This window comes from Epinephelus moara, chromosome 4 (assembly GCF_006386435.1).
Source record: "Epinephelus moara isolate mb chromosome 4, YSFRI_EMoa_1.0, whole genome shotgun sequence".
NCBI classification, from domain to species: Eukaryota; Metazoa; Chordata; class Actinopteri; order Perciformes; family Serranidae; genus Epinephelus; species Epinephelus moara.
Window position 1 is genome coordinate 27,531,271 of NC_065509.1, and position 23,933 is coordinate 27,555,203.

Below are 23,933 nucleotides of genomic sequence, written 5' to 3' on the forward strand. Positions count from 1 at the left end.
TAGCTAACCCTACACTGTTCAGGGTTTGATTTTGGTTTTGGAACAGGGAAGAAACGTATATCTTTTTCCAACCTCTCCAGGTAACGAGTATCATTAATACACGACGTGCCCCAGGCACAACATTTAGCTCCAAATCCACAAAACCAGCCTGAAAATGAAGGAAACCTGAAATGATTTCATTAGAGTCAATGGAGCACAGCTGTGTTGTTGTCGGACTCTGGTCTGAGCCGGCCTGATGCTACGTTATGATTGCCAGCCTGCATCCAGGGGCGGGACTTGGAACTCAGTACAAACGTCTTCCACAGTAACCACACCATTTACCTAGTAGTACACCACCTCTTAAAATACGACCACACCACTGCCTATGTCCGCTATGATTCAGCTGCCTACAGGGCTTTAATTAGAAGCTGAAATGTGAAATCCTTCCAGAAACAACACCTTACCTTTTTTTCAGTGCTTAAACTTCAGCTGACATTTCAACTACTTTAATTGCCTCTGCTGCACCTCCCACCCTTCTCACATGCAAACAATTAACATTTAAGACATTTTAACCAGTTTACCATGTTTGCTTCTGACATTTTCAGCACAAATGAGCACAGAGAGTTTTCTTTTTAAAACGCTGCCTTTTCTGGTTGTCTCTACAGCAGTGTGGCAGATGCCAAAAACAATATTATATGATAGAAAGCCACATGAGTCATGATAAATCACTAAACACTACAGAGGCTATCAGCCCATATAACAGCAAAATATTCCTCCTTCCACAGCACCAAATATTTTCATCTATTTGTGTCACATATCCCTGCAAAAACTACCAAACATCTTCAAACCAAATACCCACATAACTGTCACAGGGGCTGCCCAGCCAAAGATATGTGAAGCTATTGTCTGGGGTTTACTACCTAAGCCTCTGTGGTCTAAAACCAATCTAGTTTTCGTGTGTCCCTGCGGGTAGAATACACAATTTTCTTCTACCCTTTTCTATCAGAATGCAGCCACACAGCAGTCTAATCCCCTTAGCATTGAAAGCTTTGTTTAGCAGAAATATCTCATGACCTAAAAGCAGTATGAGTTTAGGCCTCTGTGTACTGTGAACATGTTTGTATGTGTAAGAGGGGATTTCTTGCTCTGCGAGGGATTACGTGTGTCCGCTTTTTGGGTCTTTACAAAATCAGACTGAGTACAACATCCACATTGTCTATGTGTACTCTCTACTCTTAAAACCAGCCTCTTGTTGCTGTCTTTCTGTAAGATTCACTAAGATTTACTCTACTATGTGAGTACTGTCGGTATAGTAAATAATCCTGTGTCCCTTCTGTTTTTCTGCACAGAACACTTTAGTTAATATTCAGACAGAAGTCATGTTCAAACAGCCTCAACGTGCATGGGTTTAATATTTTACCAACCTATTAAACAGACATCTTATGGTGTCTATAAAATGTACACACACCCATTCGACTCCTTATACATGCCTTATTTTGTAGAGTTTTCCTACTGATCATTGTAAAAAAAAAGCCTAATAAAATCCTCTGTGATTTCGTGTTGTAAAATAACAAAATGTGAAAAACTACAAGGTGTTTAATGTGTTTTATAGGAGTGGTATGTAATGAAATCAGTGTAGATGGTAATCACTGTTTGGACAACAGAGATAAGCTCCCCGCCTCCAGCTTTGTGCGTAGACCGAAAGGATTGGTCTTGGAGTCTTGATCTGTTTGACTGGCAGCAAATCTCTGTTTCCATCCACACTGGCAGAGTTTCCTCTTCCTCTAAGAGCAGAGGAGCAAACAGAGGTTATTTGACTTTCGCCTGTGCACACCGTTCTGTCTGTGGCCCGGAAAGGTTGTGACGCAAGCTCAAAGAGAAGCACAGCATGTCCTACTCTGACCACCTGTAGCTATTTAAACTGTGTGTGTGTGTGTATGCATGAGTTATTTTTGCAGTTTACTTTAGTTTCACATACATGTAAAGAAAATGCAGGCAAAAGAAATTAAAAGTTAAAACGCTGTGCAGGAGAGGTTAATGAAGTGTTAAGATTCTTTGCAAATTAGAGTCCTTTTCAGATGTTTTTGAATAACGCTAATGTAGATGATGATTGTAGAGATGGAAGAAGGTTGTTCCAAAGAGATGGTCCTTTGTATTCCAATAAACATTGATTAAGAGAAATCTGACAATATGGAGGATAAAGGTCCTTTGAGTGTCTTGTGGAATATGAGTGAATGTCTGAGGAAGATTTTAAAAAGTTCTGAAAAACACTGGTCAAGTCATGAGTGAGATACATATTTATACAAGAATACACAAGTCTGGTTTATGTTAACATTAAAAGTTGATATTTTCTAAAGAGAGAAACGGATGATTTGCATTTTTTGGAAAGCTAGTCACTCTCAAAAATGTCTTTTGAATTAGAAAAATCTTGAGAGATAAGTGGGCCATGTGGCAGCCCAAGCAGTATTACAATACATAATATGAGGGACAAGTGAACAAACTCTATTTAAGGTACCAATTGACTTAATAGTCTTTTTACAGACAAGTTGAATATGGTATTTCCAAGTTAGTTTCGATGTTGTTGTCTATGAAAATTAGGCTTTATCTTTGTTATATTTTTTATTTTTGTCACAAAATATCAAGTTTGATTTTTCAATATTGAGAGAGAGTTTGTTCATCTGAAACCATTCAGAAATAGATGATGGCTCTTCATTTGCTCCTCTAAAATTTTTATGTCAAAATACCAGACATGTATCATCAGCAAATAAAAAAGGCAGTACATTTTTACAGACCCTAGAACAAGAACAAAAGAGGTCCAAGAATGGAGCCCTGGGGTACTCCACAAAGTAGCTTAGTTCTATATGAATTATAGCTACTAACAGAGACATACTGTTCTCTGTCCGTCAAATAATCAAGCAGCCATTTAAAGCAACACCATGAAAGCCATGTTTCTGTAATTTTGCAATACGGATGTTGTGATCAACAGTGTCAATCGCCTTTGACAAGTGTAAGAATATGCCAAGAGTAAGTTTCTTGTTGTGTAAGGCTGTAGTGATTTCGTTAACAAGCTGCATGTTTTTCAAGAACTTTAGAAAAACATGGTAAAACAGATATAGGACCTGTTCTGAGCATTAAAAGTTAAAACATGCGTGAGAGGCTCAACAACAGACAAAACAACTTTCTTAACAAGGCTAGATCTTATTTCATCATGCCCTGCAGAGGGTTCTTTCATCTCTAGTATAATCTTCTGCACTTCTTCAGAGGTAGGAGGGTTAAACATGCTTATGGAATGATACTGGTTGATTTATTAAACTGATGTTGCTTTAGTGCTTTGTACTTAATAAAATTCCTTGTTTGATTGACTATAAGGCATTTCAGTTAGTGAGTTAGTGGTCAGACAGGGTGAAGGAGGAGTGCAGTACCTCCACAAACTGGCAAGTGTATTAACAACGTTGCAGTTTGCAGCACAGGCTGCCCTTCCTTTGATCAACCACTGTAGAGGTCCACAGTGTGTGTGCTTGTGTATTAGTGTGGTGGTTTTTTTAGATCAACTTTAGTACATTCAGAACTGCTGTTTTAATTTATCAGATTTTGTCTTTGGCATCCTATTTATAAGATCTGAAACTGTTACATTATATAAAACCCAGGACCCGTGTGCTGTTCTATATCTCACTAGCTCACACATTGTTTTATATAAATAATTACAGCATAGCAGGCCTGCATATTGCAGTTATCTCGATGGAAAATGTTAACAACATGACGTTTATTTGTTTAAAACCTGTCTTAGCTTCCTGAAGCTCTCGTGGCTCAGGGTACAAATGGTTATGTAACTATTCCAGCGTGACGGTAACTTTACCCTGCATCTGTGTGTGCACAGTCCGGCCATTGGCCCTGCTGTGGCCCGCCTTGGCTCAGCTCCTTTCTGTTACAGACGCACATCAAATATTCAGCAGGTACCAGCAGAGCTCATTATTTGCTCCCTGACAGCCTGACGGACACTGTTACTGCAGTCGACGCATGAAACATAACACCTTCTCCTCCTCTCTCTCGGTTTCTTTTGCCCTCTGTCGTTTTTTTCTGACTCTCTGTTTTTCTGCTTCTCTTCTCCAATTTATTTTTAATGTCTTTCCATTATGGATGCGGAAACAATAAATTGTGAGCAAATTGACCGCCTTGCTAATCTGCTGCATAAACCACTAAACAGTTTAGTGCCTTAGTACTGTTTAGTTTTTGCTCCTATTTCTGCCATTATGATTCTTGTTGGAGAGAAAGCTGGATAGTTACATTAGAGTTTCCTTCACTCTTTACTCTGTTTACATGATTTAATGTTCAAAAAACACATTATTTTTCTCATACTCTCGCCTGAATATACCTGTATTCACCCTCTGTCTGAAACGCTCCAAAAAAGTCCAGTCTGCTCTGATTGGTCAGTGTTTCTGGCACAAGATTAAAAAAACACACATTATGTGATGCTGACTGATTTACGATTACCATGACCCGGATGACTGAGAATCGTCACCGACATGCTGACTGATGTTTTTTTTTTTTAAATCTAAAGTGCATGTTTGTTTTCCTTTTTATTGGTCTCCAAACTATAGACTTCGGCATTTCGGCTTTTGCCATCTTGGGTTTTTTTGGGGGGGCAGGCCAAAAGTGACCATATTTGGGTGAGAGGTTGGTACTGTGGAGGAGTGAGGGGTGGTTTTAACTGAGAAGCTGAGGAGACTATCAGCAGACAGCCTGTCACTCAAAGCGACCATGGCCTTAATTATGCATAACTCAAAGCTGTTACAAAATGTAAATGGGTACATTATATAGAAATAATTAGCGCCACCTCCTTACAGTAATAGGAAATATTATGGAGAGAGCTGGCTGAAGTTAGCCCTCCTGAATATAACTTAATAACAGTTTGAAGGTTGGTTATTTATTGATAATCAAATACATACGTGCTGTATGTGCGTGCAACACAGTGACACTATGTGATGTGGCTAATTGAACTCTGGTCAGTCATAATAAGTTGGACCTGCCTTGCTTGGTTGCGTATCATGGTTGAGCTAATGTTATATGCAGCTGCTGGACAGAGCCATGATCTGTTTGGACCAATAACAAGAAAAACAAATATGCACATTTAGATAAAACTAGTCCATACCCATTGGTAGCTTTGTCACCTTCTACCTATGCCAATCCTCAATGCCTATGTGCAGTTTCACATAGATTGACCATGTCAGTAGGTAGAAAAATGTGGGACAGACAGAATGACTGACTGACAGAATGACACACTGACAGTTTCTGTGATAATATACAGCATACCATACCATGACTTAGTCATACCAAAAATTAGAAAAAACCCCAAAAACATTCGGCCACAGGGGGAGCCACAGCGATTGGTTGCATTTTAGCTATTTTTAAGCATTTTTCTGTTGTTATAGCGCCACCCAGTTGCCAATTAGAGTTAAATTTCTCACCTTGAGGCGTCCTGTTCTACATATCTACCAAGTTTAGTAAAAATCGATATGATGGTTACGCCTAGATAAGAAATTAGCTCTCTAGTGCCCCCATTTTGTTTGATGGGGTCAATAATGGAGGGGTCCCCTCAGATTATGTGTGGTCATATGCCTACAAAGTTGCGTGGTGATCGGTGAAACCCTTGAGATGTTATACACCTTTATGTGATGAGCCACGCCCTCTGCAATATTCATTGCCTTATAGAAGCTCAGTTTTAGTAAGTTTTCCAACTTTTGCCAAGAGGGAACTTTAGATATTGGTCCCTAGATTATGTTCACTGAGTTTCATGCAGATCGGTCAAACTTCCTAGGAAGAGATTGATTTGAAGTGTTTTTCAAAAAATTCAAAATGGAGGAAAATCAATATAATCGGAAGTTACGGGTTCTTGAGGCAAATTTGTTCCTCATGAGGAGAGGCATCTCTGAGCAAAGTTTCATGTCTCTATGACATACAGGGCATGAGATATGCCTATTCAAAGTTTGCAATTTCAATCGGTTGCTATAGCGCCCCCCTTTGGCCAATTGATGTAATATTGCTTCATTCGCATCCCATGACCCTCTACCACTGTGCCAAATTTCACATGGATTGACCAAGTCAGTGAGAAGAAAAACGTGGAACAGACAGACAGAGTTTTTGTCATTATATACTAAGATATGTCAGTCAACATCACACAGTGTGTTTTTTTATTTTATTTTGTGGAAGGAGTTTTCTGTTAAACAACAAAGGTATGATGGGTAATAGTGGGGCTTGCCCTGACTGCCCCATTGACTTCAATAGAAGTGGCCCCAAAGTCTGGCACCTTTGCGAAAGCAGAATGCTGTCACTGATGTAATGACCCTTACTTCTTTTGTAGGTTGTAGCTGACAGGAAATAAAGAGAGACACTTTTAGAATTGAATGTTTACATTTGAAACAGTCTATATAGTATAGTTGTGACATCACAATTTCATGGAAATCCTGACAACTCATTTAAAAGTACAGTTTCTGAATATGGACTGTCTGCATTTCTCTGTGTACTGAGTGTTGTGATACTTTCACAGTGTTTATATAGCATGTACAAAAATGGAAATCAGACTTTTTACAATATGGGTCCTTTAAATCCACTTTAAACACATTGTGAGCTTATATAAAGAGTCTCAGCTGCTCCTACACATCTGGTTGAGTGATTGTTGGTGCACCAACGGGCAGATGAAAGCCTCCTTTGAACTGCACTGACTGCTCTATAAGAGACTGTGTGCATTTATTGGCCACTCAGACACTAATGGCACCAAGCATGAGACAGCGGGCCATCTGCCAGTAACTTAAATTACGCCAACATCCCTTCAGATGCTGTACAGTAAATGAGCTAATGCTTCTTAATGATGTCATTGTCTAATTTGCACCAGATGAAGGATTTACATCTGCTTCAGGCATACAGTTACTGCTGAGTGTTATCATGGAGTATCTGTTACTAAAGGAAGACAAGACTTTATTTTCAGATGAAAGCTGACAGGTGTGAGTCTCTGTCTTTAAATGTGAGCACTTTGATGTCAAAGCTTCAGCAACAAAGGCGTCAGTGTGGCTGTCACCATGGAAAAGCCTTTGAACCGTTATTTAGGCCATCACGTTACTTCATGAAAAGCCTGGGGTTTGGTGTGTTTTAGAGACGAAGAAAGATGGGGAAAATTCCTAAATACTGGTCCCAGATTCACAGTTATTTTACTATTAAATCACACATCAGATGAATGAATTATTTCAAGTTGAAAATCTTTACTGATCTACATTGTATAATTTGTTGAGAGCAAAATGACATAACAATGGTCAGTAGAAACCAAAATCAAACCAAAAATCCCAGAGCCCACTGTACCAGCGTAAGGTCTGACAGTCGTTCTGAGGATTTCATCCTGGTACCTAACAGCAGTCAGAGTACTGTTAGCTATGACATGGAGGCATGTGCGACCCTCCAAGGATATGCCATCACTGACCCACTGCCAAACCGGTCATGCTGGATGATGTTACAGGCAGAATGACGTTCACCACGTGTCCAGACTTTGTCAAGGCAGTGTCAATCTGCTCTCATCTGTGAATAAAACAGGGCGCCAATGGCAGTCCTGCTAATTCTGGTGTTCTCTGGTGAATGCCGCTCTAGCTGCACGGTGCTGGGCTGTGAGCACAGGTCCCACTAGAGGATGTTGGGCCCTCATGCCACCCTCATGGAGTCTGTTTCTGACAGTGTGGTCAGAAACATGCACACCAGTAGCCTGCTGGAGGTCATTTTGTAGAGCTCTGGCAGTGCTCCTCCTGTTCCTCCTCGCACAAAGGAGCAGATACCGGTGCTGCTGCTGGGTTGATGCTCTTCTACGGCCCTGTCCAGCTCTCCTTGTGTAACAGTCGGTCTCCTGGTATCTCCTCCATGCTCTTGAGACTGTGCTGGGACACAGCAAACCTTCTTGGTGTTATACTGTGACCATTAAGTGTTCCCTTCATTATTTTGAGCAGTGTATTTTATATGGACATGAGTGACAATTGTTGATTTTAATTTGAGTAGTATTTTGTTTATAATGGAGTCCAACAGTTTTCCAGTGCACAGCACTTCCCTCAAGCCTTTATAATTTGTGTGTCTTTTTCCAGAGGTGACCGTCCCTGTCAGCCTGAAGGAGGTGGGAGGCTACATAGAGAAACAGGTGGCGTACCTGTCAGGTGAGGCTTTGCTTAGTCATTCCTCAGCACTTGTTTTTAGCAACTAAAGTGTCTCACCTGTAATTTCATGTCCTCTACAAAGAAATTGCTTATATCTTCCTCCCCAGGGGGTCGTGGGGAAGACTCCAGCGTCATCATCACCCTCCCAGAGTGCTCGGCTTTCAGCGACATTCCAGAGGAAGCTTTAGCCAAAGTCTTTACATACCTCACTCTCATCCCTCGGTGCGTCCCCCTTCATCTGTTCCTGTCTGATTCTCTCCCTCTCTCTTTCTGCAGTGCACCAAAAAGCACGGCACTTGTATTCTGGGCACAGCTGGTCCTCACTGCTCCACAGTGTCAAATGTCCTACTGATGCCCTCTATGTCCAAACCTCAGTCTCCCAAGAGAGTAGAAAAGTTTACATTATATCATATCCAGAGCTTTTTTCCCTCTCACATGCCATTGCAGTGAATTTTGAATAATAGAGAAGAAATGTATGACATGATTTGAGTAGTTAACCTGCTCTTGACTAGTTATCCTTTCTTGATTTCCTGTCTGAGAGCTTCAAATGACAAACGACATCACAGCTGTTCACCTTTGCGTCATTTTTCTTGCAGAACGAGGCAACCCGGAGTAAAATTCATCATCATATTAGACCGAAGACTGGATACATGGGCCTCTATCAAAACTGCACTTGCAAGGATAGCAGTGAGTTTCATATTTCCATTTTTCTTTTCATCAAGGCCATTTGTATCTAATCAATATTCCTTTCAGACAGATCAGACATCAATATGACAGATCAGTGTTTGGGAGCTGCAGCATGGCTCTGTGCACAGGCTGCTGTTTAATGGATGAGCTGCTGTCCATGGTGCTGAAAACCTGAGCTCTACCTGGACAGCACCCATCACATCTTCTGCATATAGTACAATTAAAGGTGCATTTCGGTTTGGTGTATAGCTCCATGTGGGGTGCAGTTTGATTAGAAGGTAAACAATCTGTCCGTGCTGGATGTCCCGTTGCATATTGCTGCAAATGAATGAGTAAGCAGAAACTGTGTGATGACGCGGGGTGCTGAGGAGAGGATGAGGAGGGGAAGGAAGGCGGGAGGGAAACGTTGCAGTCAGCGCTGCCACCCTCCGTGAGGCAGCAGCAGCAGCAGCAGCAGCAGCGCTGCGGCTGTGGTCAGGCAGCCGGACTCAGATGTATACCTTTAAGCTTGGCACCAATTTCCACCGGACAAACGGGAACTTACATGTAACCGAGATGGCTTCCAACACCATGGCTGATTGCTTTTACCGGCGGGGAGTGCCGAAGATCCGCCGGAGCCCGGTAACAAGCTGCTGATTAGTTTTAATCACCGTGTGGAGAGTTTGGGGTGAAGTTTTTGGGCGGGCAGGGTGAATGCGGCAGTGGCACCGGCTGTGGCTGCTGCTGCTGCGGGGAGTGGAGCACTGCGGTGCACAGCGCACCTCTGCTGCTTAGTCATGCGACCGGCTGTGTATGAACCCTAAACAGACTGATGGGTGGCTTTTTTAATGCATGTTTATCCTGTAAGCAGAAGGTGGAGTGATTGAGCCTTCATGGTGGAGTCAGGACAAATGAATGTCAGAAGTTGCGTCACATGCAGAAGGATGCATTAGTGATATTTCTGGACAAAATACATAGAAAGCAATGTTGCATATAAATCCTACTGCAGGGGATGATTCTGCATCGCATTTACCTTCATGATGTAAATGTGCATCATTTTTAATCATACATAAAATATGAAATTTTACTTTATTTGTGTACAGCATTCTGCAGTAGTTATTTACAGTTCTGCAGGAGGCAGGCTGGGTATGGTGCAGAAATTCCTGCACAGTCAGGCGACGACCTCAAACGCCCTGAGGATGAAATGCAACATATGACGTGTGTATAAATGGTGTAGTGACTGAACCTTGACTCCATTAGGCTGACAGTAATCGTCTCAGTGACAGAGTGCCTAAGACCTGAAGTCTCTCCTGTCAGATGTAGAGGATGAGAGCTTATTAAAGCTTTTTTTTCCTCAGCTCATGTCTCTTCCTGTGCCAGCATGCACTCAGTAGTTAGTCCATGTAGCACCGTGAGCTTAAATCCACAGTGTTATACTTCTCCATACGCAGCCTCATTAATATGACAGTGAACCTCTCTTCCCTCTGCAAGGCCTCCTTTCCTGGGAACCTCCACCTGGTCTTGGTGCTCCGACCCACCAGCTTCTTCCACCGCACTGTTACTGATATTGGCTTTCGCTTCAGCCAAGAGGACTTCATGCTCAAGATGCCAGTAAGGCAGCCCCTCCTCAGTTACCAAACATGTCCCACATCACGACAAGGTACACCTCGTTCTTGTTACAACCTTGATCTCCATGAGTCAAAATGTTCTGTGGTGGACACGCAGCCAGGAACACGTTTTGGTTTTGAAACAAATATTATAATGAAGCAGGTTATCTGAGGATGTTTCTAAGTGTTTCTGGTGATCTAAGTGATTTAATTTTGTGAAGTATCAAGAGTAAAAATATGTTTGTCATGCCATTTTCAACAACCGTGACCACTAGGATCAACTTTATGTACATGCCAGTGGTGCAGTGACCCTTTAATGATCAATCATACCTCCTCCAGTATGGCAAAGAGACCTACTCTAACTATGTTTCCTATTAAAACAAAAATCAATCATGCATTTCAAAAACACCAGGTAATAATGTACAGTGAAGGAAAAATGAAACCACTTTGCTAAAAGTACAAAGTGTTCTTTGTGAGGTCTCAGATTTTGTCTGCACCTTTAGGTGGTGATGCTGAGCTCTGTCACAGACCTGCTGCGCTACATTGATGAGAACCAGCTGACTTCAGAGTTTGGAGGCACTTTGGATTATTGTCACAGTGACTGGATTGTTTTACGAACAGTAAGCTACAATTTCAATTCTGAAACACACTGGGACCAAAGATTAAACGATATCATCATCCTCTCCATGTTTATTTCATTTCTGAGGTTCACCCCTGTGACTGAGTCACTATATATTTATTTTTACCTGTCTGATAATGCTGCTGCTTGGAATTCTGCATATATGAACATGAAATATATGAAATATAAATACACAAGGAAATGCCTCTGAGTATCTAATGTGATGTTAAAGGGGCAGTTCACCCCAAAATAAAAAATGCATATTTTGTCTCTTACCTGTAGTGCTATCCATCACTCTGGATGTTTTTGCTGTGAGTTGCTGAGTGTCGGAGATATCGGCTGCAGAGATGTCTGCCTTCTCTTGAATTGAATAGAACTAGATGGCACTCGTCTTGTGGTGCTCAAAGCGCCAAGAAAATACATATGAAAAACTCAACAGCGATGTCTCTGTCCAGAAATCATGACCCGGTTTCTCAAGATAATCCACAGACCTTGTTGTGAGCAGTTTCATGTTGGAACTATTTTCTTCCTACTGAACTACATCCGCCAACTGCATCACTGCACAGAAGAAAGCGTACATCTACCGCTGGCTCACCTAGCATCTCTTAGCTAGCTAACGTTGCAGCTCAGCCAAGGAGGACGCCATTAATATTCACATCTCATGCTGTCACAAGCCTCTCGTCCATGAGTAGATGCACGCTTCCTTCTGCACTGTGATTTAGTTGAAAGAAACTAGTTCCTGAATGAAACTGATCACAACAAGGTCTGTGGATTATTTTGAGTAACCAGGTCATGACTTCTGGAAAGAGACATTGCTGTTGAGTTTTTCAAATGTATATTTTTGCCGCTTTGAGCCCCACCAGCTGAGTGACATCTAGTTTCATTGTATTCAAAAGAAGGCAGACATCTCTATGTTCTTTCAACCAAACTACACCTGCCAATCGAATCATGAGCACAGGGGGCAACTCACATCAGAACAATCTAGACTGATAAATAACACTACAGGGTAACAAAAATGTATTTTTGATTTAAGGATGAACTGTCCCTTTAACCTGCACTTGGCTGGCTGTGCTGCTTCTCTCTCCTTCACCCTGGATACTGACGCGTCTTGCCGTCTTGTTGCTGTCAGAAACCCACCAGGGGCTCTGCATCCTTAAGACACTGAGCCACGGATTGTTCTCCTCTCACGAGACTCTGTATTTTTTGTTTTCATGACAGGCTATTGAAAGTTTTGCTGTCACAGTCAAAGACATTGCACAGATGCTACAGGGCTTTGGCACAGAGCTGGCAGAGACGGAGCTGTCGGATGAGGGGAAAGCCATCGAGTATCTCCTCGAGTCTCACACTGACAAGTACAGGAAACTCAAGGTAGTGTTTTTCCATACAAGGTGTATTTCTTAATATTACTACAATATTTTTTTCCTTGCAAAAAGATGTAGAGGTATTTTATAAAGTCCGTCTTTGAATGCTGCTTTGACAGGATGCCATCAGGTCAGTGTCAAAGGAAGGTCGTCATCTTCTTGCGAGCCTGGAGACCTCCGGAAAGGAGGACGACACCCAGTGGGATGTGAGGCTGGACTGGGAGACAGTGCAGAGGTAAAGCTGCCTTCAAGGAAATGCTCACATTTATAATCTTATAGTTGAACTGTAAACCTCAAATACATTTCTGAGCACTCTGTCACTTTTAGGCTTCTTGCTCAGCTCAGAGACATGGAGTCAGCCTTCGATGGCTTCTTTGAGAAGCATCATCTGAAACTCCATCAGTACCTGCAGCTGCTCAGATATGAACAAAGCTTTCAGGAGGTAAAGAATTGATTAATTTATCATGTTTACATGTATGTGTTTATGTGTTAATGCCCATACTTTCTTTTTAGTCTGTGTATCTGATGTTGTGTGTTTTCTGGTTAGATGGAGTTGTGTCTGGAGCACCTGACGGCTCAGGAGAAGGAGCTGTCCATATCTGTCGACACTCTGGCTCAAACAGAACAGGCTCTCAAAAGGTTGGACAGTCTGGAATCAAATGCACAGGTCAGTGTTGCCAATATCAGGTGGCTTGAAGTCCTCAGTGATCACAGTGTGTCCAAAATAATGGACCCCTTCCTTCTGGTGTGTCTTTGTTGGCTCGATCAGGAGGTGATGTCTCGAGCTCAGATCATCATCCTTCACGGACACCAGCTATCAGCCGGTCACCACTATGCCATGGCTCTTATCATGCAGCGCTGCAACGAGCTTCGCCACTACTGTGATACACTCAATGCTGCTCTCAAGACCAAACACACTCGTCTTCTGCAAACACACCAGCTGCTGCTTTGTCTTGGACAGGTATCGAGAGACGTGCATCTACACACACACATCAGAACACACACAACTCTCTGTACATTGATACATGTGGATTCTCCACCTTCAGGCCCACACTTGGTGTGATGACGGAGCGTATCTGCTGGCCAATCAGCTGGTAGATAAGTACCAGTCTAAGGAGGGGGCTCAGGCTGCTTTAAGGGAGATCGAGAGGTTCCTGGAGGGGGCGCCGTCTATACTGAGCTCAGGACCTGACATCCTGGCCATCGAGTATGAAACTGTCATTACACCTCAGCTGCAGGTCAGTCACCACAGCAATCATTTTAGATATTTAGACCACCACCACTTGAGCAATAAGTCTTCCAATATTTTGGCTTTGAGCGAAAATATGAGCTTGTTCATTAAAAGAATTGTCAAGTATACACCATAACCTTATTGCCATAATTTCCCTGTTTATTCTTACCAGCGTAATTTCTAGATTTTACATATCCTATCTCTGTGTCCATCTCGCTTTCTGTTAGACGCAGATTGGAAAAACATTTGAGAAGCATGCAACAGTGCAGCAGATGATCCAGAGCCGACAGGCTTGTCTAAGGAAGCTGGCTGATAAACATGTGCGACCGATCCAACTGGTGGCCCCCAGGCCTGAAAACCCACCGCGCGCCAAGTCCCCGCTTTTCTCCCCCAAGCATGGTACAACACACACATGCACACACATACAATACTTCTATCTTTGAAAGGACCCTCACTGACATGATGCGTTCCCTACAGAGTCCAGTGTGATTTGTTAATGTTTTATTAATCCTGCTCCTCCCTCTGGATTTACCATTACCACTTGCTCCCATAGTGTGTGTGTTCTTCTCCCACCCGCACACATGACCTGGGAGGCTTGGCAAGGGCTGATTACATGTGTACAGCATACAGCAATCAGTTACGGTTGGCGGGGGTTTAATGTAATTACATACTGTTTGTATTTATTGCAACCCTAACCAGCACAAATGCAAATGTTCATCACACTCTGTGTCATGTTTTCAGGTAAATAACACTCCAGGAATAGTTATCTTACTTCTTTATCGTCTTTCATAGACAGGGCAGAGCATTCACAACAGCTGACTTCCACCAGCACACAAACAGGGCCAGTAAAGAGACAGACGTGTTGTATTCCAACGAATCTCTGGACCTGCACTGTATTTTTGAGTGCAACCACCCACCCGTAGCAAATTTAAAACCACCTGCTCCCATGAAATTACTGCTGGATCTCGATCCCAATGCAGTCCTCTAACCCTCACCCTTAACCATCACAACTAAGCAGTGTTAGGCAAGTTACTCTCAAAGTGTAATATATTACAAATTACTAGTTATCTTCATTTGAAAGTAATATGTTACTTAACAATATTACTCTCTAAGTAATAAGTTACTTACTTACTTTTGCATTACTTTCACCAAAATAACCTTAGAAAATGTTTCACAGCAGCTAATCAAAGCGCAGAAGCTCCAGTTTTATCACAGTTCACTTCAAATCCAGTGCTGCAGGTCTGACCCACTCATGCATTCATTGTATTAAAATCCCCTGCTTACATTAATAATAGCGTGATCATATAGAACAATTAAATAGCCTAGACCATTTAAAATAAATGAATATTGAATATTCAAGTCACTATGACGAGCACAAATTAATACACCGGAGCTGGAGGGCCCACCTGTCGGTTCCTGGTGTGCCGGTCAGCTACAGCAGCACCAGTCAGAGAGTTATGCATAAGAACGAGACTGTGTGCTGGCGTTGCTCTGCAGTTGTAGAGGATTTAAATGGAAACACATCCAACATGTACTATATTTGTCGATGACTGGGACAAGGAAAAAACAAACCAGAGGCCAGCTCCTTATCTACACTGCTTTCTAGCAGCCTTAGGACGCAAATGCAGATGGGATGCAGTGTAGGTATATGAATGGAAATAACCTGGACATGAAAACGCACATGATCACCAGCATCCTTCTATAAGATAGCTTATAATAAATGATGTGGCAACACACAACAATATTTGGGGATGTTTTTCTCTGTTGGCGGAATTGGAGCAGTGTGGATCATTGTGGATGAATTAAAAATGAAAACCATTAACAATGAAGTGTGGTTGTTGTTCTGTATGAGCTACTGGACAATTGAATATCCCATCTTCTTCTATGTATTGAAATCCTGTTGGTAACACTTTATATTACTTTATTACTGCTAATACCCAATATATTACTGTAATGTGTAACTTTTGTAATGCATTACCCCCAACAATGCAACTGAATTCCTAACCCGAACCCTAATTCTAACCTTAACGTTAAAACCAAGTCTTAACCTTCAAACAGGGTTATGGAGAAGTGAAGCCCAGTCAAAATGTCCTCACTTTCCAAAAATGTCCCCACTTTGTTGGTTAAAAACATGTTTTGGTCCTCACTACGTAGCAAGTACACACACACACACACACACACACGCACACACGCACACACGCACACAAAGGGCCTACACACCAATAACCATATCTCAAAAGAAAAGCTGATATAGATATTGTGTCATCTCATGCATACACACATGTAGAAAGAATCTTTGCAGTTGCAGTTGATCAAACAGAATTTGTCTTTGGTTCGCTGCCCCAGTTTTTTAGCACACACAGTAGTCTTCCTACAGATCAACTAACTCCCTACCCTCCCTCCTGTGTTTCCCAGGCCCAGTATGGGGTCTTGTCCTAGCCCTTATGGCCTGGCACCAACCCCTACTCCCTTGCATCTTTCCTTTAGGCACTATAGCTAAATTAACACATCACAGGGTCCCACTGAGTAGGCCTAAGGTGTTCCTGAATGGACTGAGGGTGTTAGCAGGCCACCTTTACACACAAGCCTGAGCGAGGGTAGAAGGTATAATCAGTCCACTGGGAAATACCTGACTGCTCTATTAGTCAGGATAGCAGCTATGGAACCATATGTGGTTCATATACATTAAAGAAGCTTTCATCTCCCTTTGTGTCTCGTGGGAGTTTGCAAAGCTCACCGTATACAGTACAGTGCTGCCTAATTAATACTGTATGTGTTATCTGATGTGTTTTTCTTTTGATTTGATGTGTCTATCATGCTACTGAATGTGCCTCCATCGAGTCTAAAAAACAGGTTTTTCTTTATGTCCATTCATGTCTTTAAGGTTTGCCATGAAATACAGCCATACTAATGAGAGTGATAACAACAAAGAGAATGAAAGTGATCCCGAACCCCCCTGTGATACTGTAGGGACAGCAGCCATTTAAAAAAGGAGATGAAGGGGAAAGTGGTTAGCTTTGAACGATTGGATCTGGTACATGCATACATGTACAGTATGTATATGCATGCACCTACATGCATATGTACCACTGATAAATGAAACATGGCACATGCAAGGGCACAACAGTCAGCTGAGCTTGGACTGCCATGTAAGGATTCAGCTGCCAGGATCAAACAGACACTGAGAGTCGTGCCAAACGCAGCTTTAGATCTTCACATGCTGGTTCCAGGCTGAACCTTTAGAGGAATCAGCCCTCTTAGCATTGATTACCTCAGATGTCGATTATGATTGATTCTTTAAAGTTACTGAGGAATAATAGAAGGTCATAGAAAGGGCATGCAAATCCCACAGAGTCATAAATGATAATGTTTTTTGATTGTTGGTGCTTTAATTAATTCTCTTCAGTATGCTTCATCAGAGCAAATGGAAATATACTGTGTGAATTATACTCTAGCACTTTGATTAGCTGCTGCAGGTAATGATGATCTGGCTCTTACAGGTGATGGTCTGAAGTTCACATTTGACCTCTCTCTGCCTGGGAAGAGAGCATCCCGAAAGAGCCCCAACCCCAGAAAGGTAAGGTGAAATAAAAACCTTTCATTTATCAACCTCTTTCCGTTTGGTCTAATAACTTGTTCGGTATAATAACAGTTTCTCTACATCCACTTGAAGGAGTCAGTGTTGTCTAACTGTGTTCAGATAGAGGTGATCCACGACTACCAGGAGAGCCGGAGCTGCGTGTTGTACAGCCTGGATGGAGAGGACAGCCCAGATCTCTTGAAGCGGTGAGGAGGAGGAGGCATCTGTCCACCCATCTGTCTGTCCTCAGTATGGCTCTTGATGCTGTTTACTTTGTGATTCTCTTTGTTCAGTGCTAATGATGCCCTCTGGCTCTCTCTATGTCTTCTTCTCCATGTGCATGTGTGTGCATGTTTGCGTCACAGTCATGTGATGAGGGAACTCATAGAGACAGAGAGGATCTATGTGGAGGAGCTGCTGTCAGTGCTGCTGGTGAGAAAACACTTTTTTATGTAACACAAAAATAGAAAACTATATGTTTGTTGTTGGTGAAGTTACCCCTGGTAACTTTGCATATCCACAAACCATATATTGCCGTAATTGTGTTGCTGTGATTCAACATTGCAGGGTTACAGGGCTGAGATGGACAATCCAGCTCTGTCAGGGCTCCTGCCCCCGATCCTGCGCAGCAAGAGGGACATCCTCTTTGGAAACATGCCCGAGATCTACAACTTTCATAGCAGGTAAGTGATCACACATAGACCTAGTTGAAATATAAAGTTAAGCATGAATGTTAAAGGTTCAGTTTCTGACATTCAGAACATTAATAAAGCAGCAGCTGTGTGAAAAATATAATGGAGTAATGATGTCCTGAGCAGAGAACGAAGTCACGCTTCCTCTCTGTGTGTTGTACTCCAAACTTTTTTGTTCGTAAATGTGGTAGATGGTCCAGCTGGATGAACATGTGAGTCCCTGTGAGTGTGTCCCACCGCAACGATCTGAAGGCATCATTGGAGAGGCGTAGCGCCCACCCTCCTGTTGCTCCTCTGGTTAACAACATTTAAATCATGAGAGACTCCTTCTGAGAGAATATTTATTCACATGTGCACATAAGTATGAGAAATGTCAAAAGTCATCGATTCCAGGAGGGCGGTGAAGACATAGTAGATTAGAGATCCTCCACTATGGAGTCTAGAAGCTGGTGGTGTTGAGAGGAGATGAAGAGGGAGCTGGATGTGAAGAGGAGTGGGTGTTTGACGAGCTGGTCCTGGGTTCTGGATAAGGTGACTGGAGGTAAATAGGGTGGAGGAGGGTGCGACTATTCAGTCTAAAATGACAGCTGACAGGAGCAGAGAGGAGAACAGATTTAAAGTTGGCAGCAGCAACATGAATGGCTGAAGGGGATTATGGCAAAGTGTGATTGGCTAACCAGGAGAGGGAACACCCATAGTCAGCTGACTGGTGGAAGTGGTGGGAGTGGGATAGAGAGAGAATTGTGAATGGATATAGCACAAAGACAGTCTTCCTGATTGAACTTGCTGAGCTTCATTAGCTCTGTAAGCACTGTTGCTGTTGTTAGCGCTGTTTATGGAGTTAGCACCGTTAGCTGCCAGCTGCCACTTCCATTGGTTGGTCAATCTGTGTACAGCCTGACAGATTTAGTAGTATTTAGAGTTTTAAATTAGGATTTTTTACTTGGAAGTGTTAGCTTTGAGGAACTGCACTTTTCACTACTTAGTCCTACCAATGCTATCACACTATTTCACTGATTTACAGGTGACGGTTAAACACTAAGACATGCAGCGTGCCCAGTAGAGGCCTGGAAAAGACGATGTCAGGCTAGTAAAAGTGGTTGTAAACAACAACCATCCATAAAAACTCTGCTTTGCAAGCGTTTTACGAGGCAGGAAATGCACTCAACACATTTGTTAGACCTCAAGGTTACACACGTTTTTGGTGAGTGACACTGAATGTCAACATAACTTTTATTTGTCTGTAAGAAAACTCCACAGAACACCTTTAACATACCAAATATACAGTACACAGTGGAGTTGCTACCCTGAACTACAGAGTGTGCCTTCCGCTGAGGTCCATTTTTAGAGCCAAATGGGGAAAGGGAAGAAACATAAACCAGCTTTATCATTGATTGCATGGAATCGTTGTGTGGCTTAACTTTACAAACGACAAAAAAATGACTTAACATACATGCAAAACACTGGAAAAGAACAGCTGTATATAGCAGACACTGGCCAAGGCCCCAACAGTCAGTTATTGTATTAGGCTGATGCGTGTTAGTGTATGGGTTAAGATGAGTGAGATCTAATTCTTGACCTTTCTGGGAATCCAGGGTTTTCCTTCAGGACCTGGAAGGATGCCTGGAGGCTCCTGAAAGTGTGGGAGCTTGTTTCCTGGAGCGGGTGAGATGAGAAATGTCGTCATGTTTTGGAGCTTCTTTATATCTTTGATTGATCATTTGTATATAATTTGTTTCCATATTTTTCTAACAGGCTTCTGTTTCCTGTCTCCCCCAGAAAGAAAGTTTCCAAATGTATGAATGCTACTGTCAGAATAAGCCACGCTCTGAGGCGCTGTGGAGACAATTCTCAGACTGTGGCTTCTTTCAGGTCAGTTTTGCAGTGATTCCCCCCTCAATCAGTATTTACTTCTACTGTTTTAAACTGTGTAAACCCCTAGGTTGGAACAAATGTCACTTCAGCTTTACAGTTCAAATTAAAAAGCTATGATGTGACAAACAATCCCGTCAATGTGCCTGTATTTGTCTTCCCTTTGAAGGAGTGTCAAAAAAAGCTGGAGCACAAACTGGGCCTGGAGACCTACCTGTTGAAACCAGTCCAGCGCCTCACCAAATACCAGCTGCTGCTTAAGGTTAGAAAGAAGGCAGCCTCAGAACCCATCGGCTATCAGTCTGATGACGATAAACCTCTGTGGGGAACAGGCGATATCTCTGAAGATCTGGTGTGGCAACACAGATATCAGGGCCAGGACTTCCTCCCCCCTGGACCGGTCATTTCAGCTTATCTCTATAAACAGATATCTACATATGAATGCAGATAAATGTTATAATAGCTAATTCTAAGTTAATACGATCAGATGATAGCCGATGGGTTTCGAGATTGTTCTCGGCCAATGTGTCCCACCTCTCCACATGGACTGTTTACCTGCTGCTCAGACATGATTCTTCAATACTACTCAGACTACCAATGGAAACCAGAAATTGCAAACACTACATGTGTTAGATTGGATGCCGAAGCCATTGATTCAGATTTTTAACCTCTGATATTTAATATAAGTCTTTACCACTAGAGTGTGCTGTTTCAGCTGCTGTATTTACATGTGGTTTTACATTAATTTGTGTGTGCATGTCTTTGCAAACATGTCTGTTGTTCTGTTTGTGCGTTCAGGAGCTGCTGAAATACAGCACAGATTGTGAGGGGACGTCAGAGCTGCAGGGGGCACTGACAGCCATGCTGGACCTGCTTAAATCAGTCAATGACTCCATGCATCAGATAGCCATCACAGGATATGAGGTGAACATTCTCATTTCCTGAACTCAAATTAATGTCCTCTAACTTAGATTTGCGCAGGAAATATATTAACAACAAAATCTCACACACATAAAAACCTCTTCCCATTTTACGCAGGGTGACATTTGCGAGCTGGGCCGCGTGTTGATGCAGGGTTCTTTCAGTGTGTGGATCAGCCATAAGAAAGGCCCCACGCGCATGAAGGAGATGGCTCGCTTCAAGCCGATGCAGAGACACCTCTTCTTGTATGAGAGAGCTCTGCTCTTCTGTAAAAGGAGGGAGGAGCACGGAGACGGCTGTGACAAGACCCCCTCATACAGCTTCAAACACTGTCTCAAGGTTGGTGTGTGTCTTTGTTTGTGTGCATCTGAGAGGAATACGTTTTGAAACATCAGCCAGTGGGTTAAAAACAGTAGTGAAACAACCAAGTACAGTCACTCAAGTATCGTACTCTTTGAATAACTTGAATATTTTCATTGTATGCTACTTTACGCTTACACTCATTACATTCTGGAGGCAAATATTGTTGTATTTGACAGTTTAGTTACTTTGCAAATTTAGATTATTAATACAAAGTAGAAATAAAATACTAAATTATAATGTCTTATTTAATACAGTAGGTTAAGCTACCCAAAAGTTCAGTTCAATTTAATTTCATTCATAAAGCCCAATATCACAAATCACAATTTGCCTCAGAGGGCTTTACAGCATACGACATCCCTCTGGACCCTCACAGCGGTTAAGGAAAAACTCTCCACCCCAAAAAAATACTTAAATGGGGGAAAAAAATGAAGGCAAGAAGTATATAAAGTAATTACAATTAGCCCCACCCTTACCAGCTGCAACTTTAAAGTGATGAACACATTAATGCGTCATCCAGTAACATAATGTATACAAGTCTGAATGAGTACTTTTATTGTTGGTACTTTAAGTATATTTGACGCTAATCCATGTTCTTCTACTTCAGTAAGATTTTGAATGCATGACTTTCTCTTGTACCAGAGTATTTTTACACTGCGGTGCTGCTACTTTACTTAAGTAAAGGATCTAATTGCTTCTTCCACCACTGGTTAAAATACATAACTAACATATTTTGACAGTTGCGTGTTGTGTTTTGACAGATGTTTACTGAGTGACACAGAGTGACCTGTGGTGTCTAAAGCGTGAGAAAATGACACCTTGTGGCAGCTGCAAAGCAAAGTCTTTATTTTAAATGCAGATTGTCATATTATGTAGGAGGTTGGTACAATTCATAAAAATATCATGAGGATTATTAATGACAGGCCACTTTCATGGGTAAAAGTCTCTTGCTGTGAATGAAATCAGTCTTTATTTGCTACTCATCAAACTACATTTACATCTTGCTTGTACTGGTTTAAGCCATGCCCCAAAATCTAAAATAGCATTTTCATGAATTAGTACTTCCCCCATGTTGTCCAGGTGCAGAGACAGCTAGCTAGCAAACAGTGGATCATCTGCTCGGAGCACCCATCTGAAAACAAAATATCTGAGTGATGTTGGTTCCTGCTCTCCTAATCTGAGTTAGATTAATGCAAGGGGCAGATAAATCATCTTTATAAAGTAGATGTTACCAACTATTTTAAGAATTTACATTGCAACCTCAGAATGAAACAATTTATAAAATCCTTCTTCCCATGTCTTAGCAATTTTAAGACTCCTGAAAAATGGATTTAAGACATTTTACTAGCAATTGCAGCCTTATTTTTAGATTAATAAATTTAATGCCTCTTAAAATTTCATAAGGATCTGTAGAATTGCCGATACAGGACTCAATACATCGGCATCATGTCCTGAATTGCACTTTTCTGAATTTGATGTTTGTCATATAACATTACACCTGTCACAATGTTGATTTAAGAGTAAAAAAACTCCATTTACTGCTCACTTGGGGTACTTATTGTGTAGACAACACACACGAGTACACAAGAAAGTGCTTTTGAGCATTAAAACAAAATACTATGGATAAAAGCTGATGGTGGTTTCCTATTTGACACATCCAAAAAAAAACTGTTACAGTAACACTAATAACTTAATACAACAAATGGTTAACGGTCATCATATAAACACTCATTACTCCTGACATTACCCCTGATATGATCCATACTGAGGTCTCAGCACTAAGTAACGGAGTGACTGATCTGCAGGAGACACCTTGTTGATGTCACTGTCTGTGTTGTTATCTTTTAACACATGTAAGTTGCCCAGCTGGCCACAGAACCTGCTGTATTCCTGTAAGACTTCTTTTGTTGTATGTGTTGATGTGCGGAGGGTGTCGCAGCAGGTGTCACACCAACAGCTGCTGCTGCTGCTCTTGATTTATTATTGAGGATGTTGGGAGGAAGCAGTCGCACAGCGGAGGTGTGTGTGAGTGTTTGTGTTCTGACAGGACAGATGTGTTACATGATGTAAGTCTGATGTGTGATGCTGCTGTGTGTGTGTGTGTGTGTGTGTGTGTGTGTGTGTCGGTGTAAACAGTATATGTCTCTTGGCAGATGACTGCTGTGGGGATCACAGAGAACGTCAAGGGAGATGTGAAGAAGTTTGAGATCTGGTACAGTGGCAGGGAGGAAGTGTATGTGGTTCAGGTAAGGAGTCGGAAAAAGTTTAAAGCTGGATAAATACAGTACGTTGCTATAATTTCTTACTTGAAGTGTAGTTTTAAACTTTTTCAACTACAGCTGCAATTATTAGTCAATCAGCAAAAAATAATTGGCATAAATTCTGATAATTAAAAGACTAATTCATCCCCCAAATAACCATTTGTATGTCAGTAAATCACACCATGTTACGTTGAATTCATGAACAAAATCTGGACAACAAAGAATCAAAAATCAGAGAGAATTCTTGATAAATATAAGTCATACATTACCACGTTTAGCAAAGCTGTTAACAAACTCTCACATAACTTGTGCAAAATATTCCAAGTCTTATATATACTCAGTATTTTCCAAACTTACAGCCCTTTTCGACGGGAAACTGAACTAAAAGTGAAACTAATCATTGCTCCCTCTTTACTGCCAGACTCCATTGACAAAAACAGTAATTTTACCTCACTGAACACAGGAGCTGCTGGTCTACTGCTGCCTTGATCAGTAGTTTGTTTGTGTTACTGTGTGACCTCTGTGTTTTTAAAGGGTTAGTTTGGATTCACCAAAGTCACACAATAACACAAACAGATTAACTGATCGAGGCAGTGGTAGA

General features: G+C 41.8%; 1 protein-coding gene across 5 annotated transcripts in view; it reads left to right on the top strand.

Moving 5' to 3' along the window:
* Positions 1–23,933, top strand: part of mcf2a (MCF.2 cell line derived transforming sequence a) — a 37,072-nt gene that overhangs the window by 3,460 nt on the left and 9,679 nt on the right. For 3 of the 5 annotated variants that reach the window (XM_050043250.1, XM_050043252.1, XM_050043253.1), the window contains exons 2-23: positions 8,094–8,162; positions 8,270–8,384; positions 8,759–8,849; positions 10,320–10,439; positions 10,939–11,055; positions 12,273–12,422; positions 12,535–12,650; positions 12,743–12,857; positions 12,963–13,082; positions 13,185–13,376; positions 13,462–13,653; positions 13,874–14,045; positions 17,147–17,223; positions 17,347–17,432; positions 17,592–17,658; positions 17,794–17,909; positions 19,514–19,583; positions 19,674–19,790; positions 19,960–20,052; positions 20,589–20,714; positions 20,829–21,050; positions 23,225–23,317. In XM_050043250.1, coding sequence (XP_049899207.1) covers positions 8,094–8,162; positions 8,270–8,384; positions 8,759–8,849; positions 10,320–10,439; positions 10,939–11,055; positions 12,273–12,422; positions 12,535–12,650; positions 12,743–12,857; positions 12,963–13,082; positions 13,185–13,376; positions 13,462–13,653; positions 13,874–14,045; positions 17,147–17,223; positions 17,347–17,432; positions 17,592–17,658; positions 17,794–17,909; positions 19,514–19,583; positions 19,674–19,790; positions 19,960–20,052; positions 20,589–20,714; positions 20,829–21,050; positions 23,225–23,317 — 2,636 coding nt within the window. Of the gene's footprint in view, positions 1–8,093; positions 8,163–8,269; positions 8,385–8,758; positions 8,850–10,319; positions 10,440–10,938; positions 11,056–12,272; positions 12,423–12,534; positions 12,651–12,742; positions 12,858–12,962; positions 13,083–13,184; positions 13,377–13,461; positions 13,654–13,873; positions 14,046–17,146; positions 17,224–17,346; positions 17,433–17,591; positions 17,659–17,793; positions 17,910–19,513; positions 19,584–19,673; positions 19,791–19,959; positions 20,053–20,588; positions 20,715–20,828; positions 21,051–23,207; positions 23,318–23,933 lie in introns of all 5 variants that reach the window. The other 2 variants (XR_007569867.1, XM_050043251.1) reach the window with 2 other exon arrangements.